This window comes from Megascapheus bottae, chromosome 16 (assembly GCF_031878675.1).
Source record: "Megascapheus bottae isolate mThoBot1 chromosome 16, mThoBot2.hap1, whole genome shotgun sequence".
NCBI classification, from domain to species: domain Eukaryota; kingdom Metazoa; phylum Chordata; class Mammalia; order Rodentia; family Geomyidae; genus Megascapheus; species Megascapheus bottae.
Window position 1 is genome coordinate 15213252 of NC_143524.1, and position 9571 is coordinate 15222822.

Consider the following 9571-nt stretch of genomic DNA (forward strand, 5'->3'; position numbering starts at 1 on the left):
AAGGCAGAATGTTTAAGTAATTGCCAAAGGAATTCATTTTTATTTAGGACTCTCTCACTCTTGTCTTCTCCCAATCTCAACTTATTACAAAATATTTCCTTCATTATTTCCACTTTTGCTTTTATATTTCTTCTCATTCTTAGGTGGTATTATGAAAAGAAAAAATTAATTTCATACTTAGTACAAAGTGCTCACTTGCAGGTTACTATAGACTAATACATTTTTACTTACCTACCTGCCTGACTTTGGTCCATTTTCTGGAAAACTACCATATATTTTGAAAGAATTTTATACAAATATTATACAAATCTAAAACTCTATGCTTCTATCATGAGAGGAGAGGGAAAATAAACGTTACCTTATGAGAGCATGGGTAACAATCATACCCTTAAATTTTTAGACCTCAATTTCTAAAGAAAAATATCAGGCAATGAATCCTGTGCTAGAAGTACAGCTTCTTGTTTTAAAAAGTTTGAAATTAACAAATTGGGAACATTTTGAGTTCATTTTTTTAGCTGGAACAAAGTATGGAACATAAAATTTCTACAAAGATTAGATGGCATGCTGAGTGTCAGTGGCTCACACCTGTCATCTTAGCTACTCAGGACGCTGATATCTGAGTATAGTGGTTCAAAGCCAGCCTGGTCAGGAAAGTCCAGGAGACTTATCTTCACAATTAACTACCAAAATGCTGAAAGTGGCACTGTGGCTCAGTGGTAGAGCACTAGCTTTGAGCACAAAATCTTAGGGACAGTGTCCAGGCCCTGAGTTCAAGCCCCAGGACCCTGTGCACTCACACATGTGCGTGTATGTGCATTCACAGAAGCATGCATGCACGCACACACGCACACACACAAGGAAGTGAGATGAAACATAATGATTGGGTTCTTGAACTAAGCCAGAGGCTCACACCTGTAATCTTAGCTACTCAAGAGTGTGAGGCCTGAGGATGGCTTTAAAGGTAGTCTGAACACACAAATCTAAGAGTCTCCTATCTCCAGTTAACCAGTAAAAAGACAGAAGTGGGGCTCAAGTGGTAGAGTGCCAGCTTTGAGCAGAGAAAGCTACACAAATGTGCAAGGCCCTGAGTTCAAGCCTCAGTAGCCTCTCTCTCTCTCTCTCTCTCTCTCTCTCTCTCTCTCTCTCTCTCTCTCTCTCTCTCTCTTTCTCTCTCTCTCTCTCGCACACACACACACACACACACACACACACACACACACACACACACACACACACACACACCATATTGCCACATGAATGCTTAAGCAAAAAGATATTCTGGGGACCTGGAGTGTGGCTTAGTGGTAGTGTGCTCGCCTAGCACGCACAAAGCCTTGGGTTCGATTCCTCGACTCCACATACACAGAAAAAGCCAGAAGTGACACTGTGGCTTAAGTGGCAGAGTGCTAGCCTTGAGCAAAAAGTGCCCAAGGACAGTGCCCAGACCCTGAGTTCAAGTGTCAGGACTGGCAAAAAAAAAAAAATTCTACGAGTATGGCCCTGGGTTCAATTCCTTCGTACCACATATACAGAAAGAGCCAGAAGGTGGCCGGGCATGGTGGCTCATGCCTGTAATCCTAGCTACTCAGGAGGCTGAGATTTGAGGATCAAGGTTCACAGCCAGCTCGGGCACAAAAGGACCTGAGACACTTATCTCCAATTAACCCCGAGAAAATAGGAAGTAGGGCTTGGCTCAAGGGTAGGGTGGTAGCCTTGAACTGAAGAGCTCAGGGACAGTGCCCAGGCCCAGAGTTCAAGCCCCATGACCAACAAAAAAAGAAAAAGAAAAGGCCAGAAGTGGCATTGTGGCTCAAGTGGTAGAGCACTAGCCTTGAATTCAAGCCCCAGGGCAGACAATATTTATATTCCTCACAGTCAACCAAAAGTCCATGGGCCTGATGATACTGTAGATCCTTCTAATGAGATTGTAATAGCATACTCTTCAAGCCCAAAGTCAGCAAGTTAAGAACAAGTTGTTAAAATGAGATTGTCTTCCTTGTTGACCGTGGGGAACAGAGATATGCCAGAGCCCAAAGCTGAAAGCAATGCACAGAACTGTAATAAGGGGTCCTTTTCTTAGCCTTTCTTGGCTCACAATGGAGGAATTTAGCAACTGGAGTATTCTTTTTACATCCCAGCTTTACTCCCTGGACCACAGTTCAGGGACATTCAGTCCTAAAACTAGGGAGTGTGTATGCCCTTGCTGAGGTAGGGATTATGGAAGAAGCAATTCTCTGATTTGTTGTCAGTACTTACCTGCTGCTCTGAGCAGCCCCAGCTTTGACTGGGAAGAAACTGAATCCAACTATAGGTAGTGGAGTTACTAATATAGATGCATATTTACAAGTCTGCAGTAGGAAACTGGTGAATGCCTATCTTCGGGTTTGAGAGATGAAAAGCGAGTCACTATTCACTTCTCTTGGTAATGATTTCTTGCTGAACTTTTTCGTTTTACTGTAATGATGGAAAGTGTCCCAAAGTGTTCAAATTTAAACCTTGGGCCATTTACATTTCATTTCTTAAGTACTTCTCCATATTCACTGTACAAAATAATGACCTATTACATTTGATCTGGACAGGTTTAACTATCACAGCTTCAGTCAGAGGCATCAGCCACTCTATTTTTCTAAGATTTGCAACTTTAACCCTTTTTATGATATGAGATCATTTTAAAATAGAAATGATACCCCTGCTCTCAATCAGATAATAAAACCAAGAACAAGCAGCAGGCATTTATTCAGTCAACACATATACTGAGCTTTTAGTTAATTATGTTTCTAAAGTACAAATAGATCTACACTATACCTAAATTCACATACTAATGGTATCTCTCACTTGCTTACATATATCTCAATGTGAAAACTGATTACAATTTAAACTGAATTTAGATTCTATGTGTATTCAAACAATTACTAGGAAAGGATGAATGAGTAATACAGTTTATCAGTGACAGTTAAAGCTGCTCTTATTATTTAACTTTTATTTATACATGCTGCTTCTCCTTCATGAAATTCAACCTCTTTTAAAGTCATACAAGTAAGCTGAGTTAATATAATTTGGCACAGAGTACTAAAGAAAACTAACTTAATAAAACCGAACATTAACTGCATTAATAACTCTTATACTAGAGATCTTAAACAACTTAAACTCAGGACAATGAACTATATTACAGTTGTAATATATTTATATAAGACTGTAGACATCAACTTCACTTCTTCTGGTATACAATTTCATGAGTGCCTGAAAATTTTCATGATTGCATGGACTTAATGTAAATGTTAAGTATGGCAAAGTACTGAAAAATTCAATAAAAAGGACCACTAAAAAAACCCAAACAAACAAATAAAAAAGATATGAGCTGGGCACCAGTGGCTCATGCCTGTAATCATAGCGACTTAGGAGGCAGAGATCTGAGGATCTTGGTTTGAAATGGTGCTGTGGCTCAAGTGGTAGAGTGTTAGCCTTGAGCACAAAGAGGCTCAGGACAGAGCCCAGGCTGTGAGTTCAAGCCCCATGACCAAGCCCTTCCTCCCTCCCAAAAAGATATGAGGACTCCAGGTGCTAATGTCTTATGTTTGTAATCCTAGCTACTCAAAGATCAATGTTCAAAGCTTGTCTGAGCAGGAGGTTTTTGAGATTCTGTCTCCAATTAAACAGCAAAAAGTTGGGTTGGAGGTGTGGGTCAAGTGGTAGAGTGCCAGCCATGACCAAGAAAGCTGAGTGCATAAAGCCCTGAGTTCAAGCCCTAGTACTGACACTTACACCAGGGTAACACACACACACACACACACACACACACAGAAATTTTGCTTTCTTAACTTTAAGTTAATTACTCACTACAAAGTCTACATTGCAGAGATCCAAGGTTCTTTAGCTTTTCCTCCTTTTTCTGAGGCAAACTATTAACAACCCTTATCTTTCTCTATGAAGGCATATGTATCCATGTGAAAAAGAAGAGATTGGTTTAAGTACAAAACCAAAGCAGGTTTCACTTTCTCGTTGCAATGCTCAGCACATAAATAATACATTTTCTAACAGTCCCACTCTTCAGATGGGCTACTTTTTAGCTGAGTGGCAGGACACCAAGATGGGAAAGGAGAAGTCAATGTCACAGAACATAAATAGCTGTGGCCAAAAAACAATACAGCACAAGAGCCAATAGGAGAGAAGCTCCCCAAACTGAGCAGAGGAGATTTACTTCCATCTCTCCCTCCATGAGCACCTGAGGGAGAATCACCATTACAAATTAAAAGTTGCAAGCAGCCAGGGCTGGTACAAGATTTCCCATCGTACTTCAAAAAGACCAACTTGCAGTGCTTTCTCATGTTCCTGGGACATCCATACGCATCTTCCGCCTTTTCTAAGGTAAGCTGCACACAGATGAAATGATACAGAAGGTAAGATGGAAGCACAAGGGCTGATTCTTAAATCGTCATCTGTTTAGCCTACATTATAAAACTTGCCATCACAAGGCACACAGAAGCCCACATCTCACTTTGAACAAAGTCAACCTCGAGTTGTGTTCCTTTCACCGTTCCCTGCAGTCAACCCAAAGGCCCCCACAACTTCCCTTCACGTTGGCTACAAAGTCAGAGGTGAAAACGGTGGAGGATCAGTTTGCTTAAATGGCAGGGGTGCATACTTCACATGTTTGTGGAGCACTACTGGGATGGTTCTCATGTGCTGGGAATCATTAAGTTCACCAAGATACATCACCCCCTCATACACACACACACACACACACACACACACACACACTCACAGACACATTTTCCAGGCACAATCATTAAGTTCACCAAGATACATCACCCCCTCATACACACACACACACACACACACACACACAGACACATTTTCCAGACACAATCATTAAGTTCACCAAGATACATCACCCCCTCATACACACACACACACACACACACACACACACACTCACACAGACACATTTTCCAGGCACAATCATTAAGTTCACCAAGATACATCACCCCCTCATACACACACACACACACACACACAGACACATTTTCCAGACACAATCATTAAGTTCACCAAGATACATCACCCCCTCATACACACACACACACAGACACATTTTCCAGGCACAATCATTAAGTTCACCAAGATACATCACCCCCTCATACACACACACACACACACACAGACACATTTTCCAGGCACAATCATTAAGTTCACCAAGATACATCCCCCCCCCACCACACACACACACTTTTCAGGCACCAGCAGCGTAGACGAAATGCAGGCATCATCGAGTTATATAAGAAAAGCAGTCTGTCCTCTGAGGAAATTAGTTGCAGGCCTTCAAGAATCCAGGAAACCGCATGTCCTGCACAGTCGGGGGGCTGGACCACGGGAACTAGGTAACCAGGGAGAAACAATGCGAAGTACAGAACACGGGGAAATGAGAGCAAGTAATGGCCTGCGGGGGGTGGGGAGGAGGTGGAGGGGAAGATGCAGGCGATGTCACCAATGCCACCGGACGCATCTTCAAGCATTCCTTCGCAGGGGCCGGGGAGGGGGAGAGCGAGCGAGCGAGCGAGCGCGTGTCGAGAGTCCGCGGTCACTAACGAGTCCCCTGCTGACCTGGGTCGGTGGGTCCACGCTTAAAAACAACAACGACGACGACAACAAAAACCCCAACGAGAAACCACTGCAGCCGGCATCCGGCTCCCCCCAGAGCGGAGGAGCCGTGACTGCCCGGCGGGGACGGGGCGGGGGGTCGGTCAGGGGGCGGCGGCGGTGGCCGTCCTCGCCCAGGCCGCTCGCACTCACCCCCGGGCGGGCCACCTGCTTTCCGCGTCCACGGGGAAGGGTGAGGCGGCGCGTGGGCCCGGGGGGTGGGGAGGCCCGGGACGCGGGGCGGCGGGGACCGCATCACACCCTAGACACCGCGGGGGGGAAGGGAGAGGGAGGCGGAGAACTTCCCCGGACGATCGCGGGCGAGCCGGGAGGCCGGGGGGGAGGGGGGGCGGCGGAGGGGAGAGGGTCCGCGAGGGGTGAGGGGAGGCGGGGGCCGGAGGCGGCGGAGGGCCCGGGAGGGCGCCCCCGGGGCGGCTGAGGAGAGGAGGGGGGGCGCCCTGGCCGCTACCTGCTGCTGGATCTTCCCGTCTTCGGTGACGACCCAGTGCGTGGTGGCGAGGGACCCTCGTGCCGCCACACTCAGCAAGGCGGAAAGGCTGAGAAGCCAGCCTGAGCCGGAGCAGGGCGGCAGCTCGGACCGGCCGCGGACCCCTACTGCTGCCGCCATCTTGCCCCCCCCACCCGGCCCGGCTGGGCGCACCGGAAGCGGAAGTGGCTCGCCGCCGCCCCGCCATGTTGGGGAGGTCAGCATCGGAAGGCGAGGAGGAGGAGGAGGAGGAGCCGGGAGGGTGCGAGCTTGTGCTTCTTTGATCACCACCTCCCTCCGCGGAGGAGCGAGGATTTCGGGGGGGGGGGGGGCCTCAGGGGGACACCGTGTTGGTCCCGGAGCTGGAACGCTAGGCCTGGGCGCTGTACTTTTGTGCCACCGCACCACTTCCGGCTTTGGGGTGGTGGAGTGGAGATGAGAGTCTGACTGGACTTTTCCTGTCCCGGCTGCGCTGAAGCCGGGGCTTGGGAGGAGTCCGGCTTGGGGGTGTGTGTGTGTGTGTGTGTGTGTGTGTGTGTGTGTGTGTGTGTGTGTGTGTGTGTGTGTGTGTGTGTGTGTGTGTGTGTGTGTGTGTGTGTGTGTGTGTGTGTGTGTGTGTGTGTGTGTGTGTGTGTGTGTGTGTGTGTGTGTACCGTACCTCCACATCTGGCCCTTTGGTGGTCAATTGGGAGCCAAGGGTCCCCTGACTGTCCCCGTCTCAGTGGGCTTTGGACCACCCTGAGGAGCTAGGATTTCAGGGGTGAGCCACGAGGGCCACTTTTTGTTGTTGTTGTTGTAATTTATCTTAGGACGGTGATGCCATGTCCAAGGGTGGACACTGGGGAGAGCTGAACGTGATAGGTGAGGTGGAAAGGATCAAATGGATTTTTTTTGGGGGGGGGGAAGGGGAGGATTTTTCTTTCTGGAATGTTTGCCTTTACTTCGACTAAGGTGTCTGGGAGAAAGGTCACTTTTCGAACTGCCTACTACTTGGAAAGTGTCAGTGTTAAGGGCAGGGCAGTCTGGCCAGGCACTCTACTGCGGGCTACCTCTGGAATTTTTACACAGTGCCACGGATTGTAAACATGACCCACTGAATACAAAACATCGCCTGCTCAAGATGAAGTTCGCAGGATTCAGATATTTTTTACTGGTGTTCCCCCCCAATTCAAGGAAACTTGGTATGGATTTAGCTGACATTAGGCAGATTTCTGGTGTTTAGGAAAGTTGCTCCCCAGGTGAGTACCAGAGATGGTCGATTCTGCTGGGAGAAGCAGTGGCATCCTGTGGGAGCTTACTGTACAAGTTCACAGTCTTGCCTTCTGCCGCATTCCCACCAACCTGCTCAATCAGATTGCCTTTCACCATAGCCTCAGGTAACCGGTAGAAGTTTGAAAGAACTACTTCCTTCTAGTGAACCTGAGGACAAGCAATTCGTTTGGAGTCTGGCTCTCTAGCTCAATGGATTATTTTTGGATATTTCATTACTAGCTTTCTGTATCATTTTATATTTTTTGTCATGCTTTTGGTTTTCTTTTGGAGAAAAGGAGAATGAGAATATTGCCTGATACTAAGTATGTGACAAGGAAATAAAAATAAGAGAATTTCATGCTGTGAATTTTTAGAAGTGTGTGTGTTGAGAGTTTTATTAAAAGACTGATGTGATGAGCATTCATTCTATTAAACATAAATGACTTATTTTGGCGTAACAGGTAGAGAATATCTGGTTATGGAAATCCAACCACTGAGCAGTATGCAATATAATGGGATATCAGCATTAATAATTAAAATACAGGGTGGTGGAAAGGGTGTATGTGAGGACAACCAACTGAAGAAAGTCTTGGTCCAAAGGTCATGGTTCAGGCAAAACAGTTAAGTGTACAAAGGTGAAGTTGGTTTCAGGCTAAAAGAATTTGGAGTATTTCATGCTGAGTTTAGAATAATAGAGTATCAGAGTCTTAACATTCTGCAGTAGCAAATGATGGTGTCTCTTTGTTTTCATTATTTTATTTCAAGGTGTAGAGGCTACTCTTGTGTCTACAAATAAAAATTAAACATAATAGGATGAAATAGGTATACACATGTGTGTATGAGACTTTATGAAGCAAGATCAGAGGAGTCAGACTTCTGCCTATCATATACTGAACAGTGCTAAGTATCACACACAAGCATGAGTGCTTTTACTTGTCCTGTTCTCAACCTTTCCTTATGCTTCCTTTCAAATCTGTTACTTCAACTTAAATCCCTGCCTATAAACGTATTAACATGTTTACCTCCTTTGAATTCTCTAATACTGACTGATAATTCTTGCAAAGGTTCTTAGACCTAGTCAGAACATTTACACAACAGGCCAGGCAAAGAAAATTTCTTACAGATAGGAATTTCATTTAGACAGGGCTTGCCAAACTGACAAGTCTGAAGCATGAAGACTACTATGGATGTGACTGTCAAATTAGCTCAGAATTCTCAGTGACACCAGGGTTGTTCTGAGGATGGTATGAGAGTCATCCTACAATTTTCTTGTCACATTGACCAGCCACTTTTATACAAATACTCACAGCTAATACACTTGAGGACAGTCTCTGCTAGCTAGTTCTGCTGTTCAACCCGAGTAGCCACTAGTTTTATCTCCCTTGTATATACTTAAGCAATATACCACTTTGGTGATTAAATTCCAACTCATGAAGATGTGAGGAATAACATTTCCTCATGTTTTGAGAAATATATATTGGAACTGTATGCATTTTTGCCAGTCCTGGGGCTTTTGAAAACAGCCTGGGTGCTGTCTGAGCTTTTTTTTTTTTTGCTTGAGACTAGCACTCTACCACTTGACCCACAGTGCCACTTCTGCCTTTATGTGTATGTGGTACTGAGGATTTGAACCCAGGGCTTCATGTGTGCTACACAAGCACTCTACCACTGAGCCCCATTGCTAGGCCAGGAACATATTACCTATGTTTTTATGGAGATTAGATTTCATTAAATCTTAGTTTCCATAGTATTTAAGTCCCACCAGTCTTTTCTACACATACTTGGTTCCAACTGGTGCTCTTCTAGTTTTTCTCTTGGGGCTTGGACGCAGTGCCTGGCCACTATCCCTGAGCTTTTGCTGCTCAAAGCTAACAGGCTAACGCTCTACTACTTTGAGCCACAGCACCACTTCTTTTTCTGGACTTTCCACTGGGCTGACTTCAGTGATCCTCAGATCTCAGCTTCCTGAGTAGCTAGGGATTACAGGTGTGAGCCACCCATGGCTGGCCCTCTTTTAGTCTCTAAGATGGGCACAAGAGAGCTGAAAGCTAAGGGAGTACACAGGTGCTATGGCCAACATAAGGCTTTGCAGTAAAACCTAGTCTGATAATGAATGGGCAGAATGAAGGAACAATGTTCCCAGAGAAAATATTCTACAATATTAAAATGAGCAGTTCCGGAAATTTAGGAGTTCTA

The 9571-nt window shown here is 45.6% G+C and overlaps 1 protein-coding gene across 1 annotated transcript in view; it reads right to left on the minus strand.

The window, feature by feature from the left end:
* The window catches only part of Ttc17 (tetratricopeptide repeat domain 17), an 80126-nt gene extending 73839 nt beyond the window's left edge, over nt 1-6287 (minus strand). Inside the window, exon 1 of the mRNA XM_090347866.1 lies at nt 6107-6287. Coding sequence (XP_090203992.1) covers nt 6107-6265 — 159 coding nt within the window. The 5' untranslated portion in view covers nt 6266-6287. The remainder of the gene's footprint in view (nt 1-6106) is intronic.
* Between the last annotated feature and the right edge of the window lie 3284 nt (nt 6288-9571).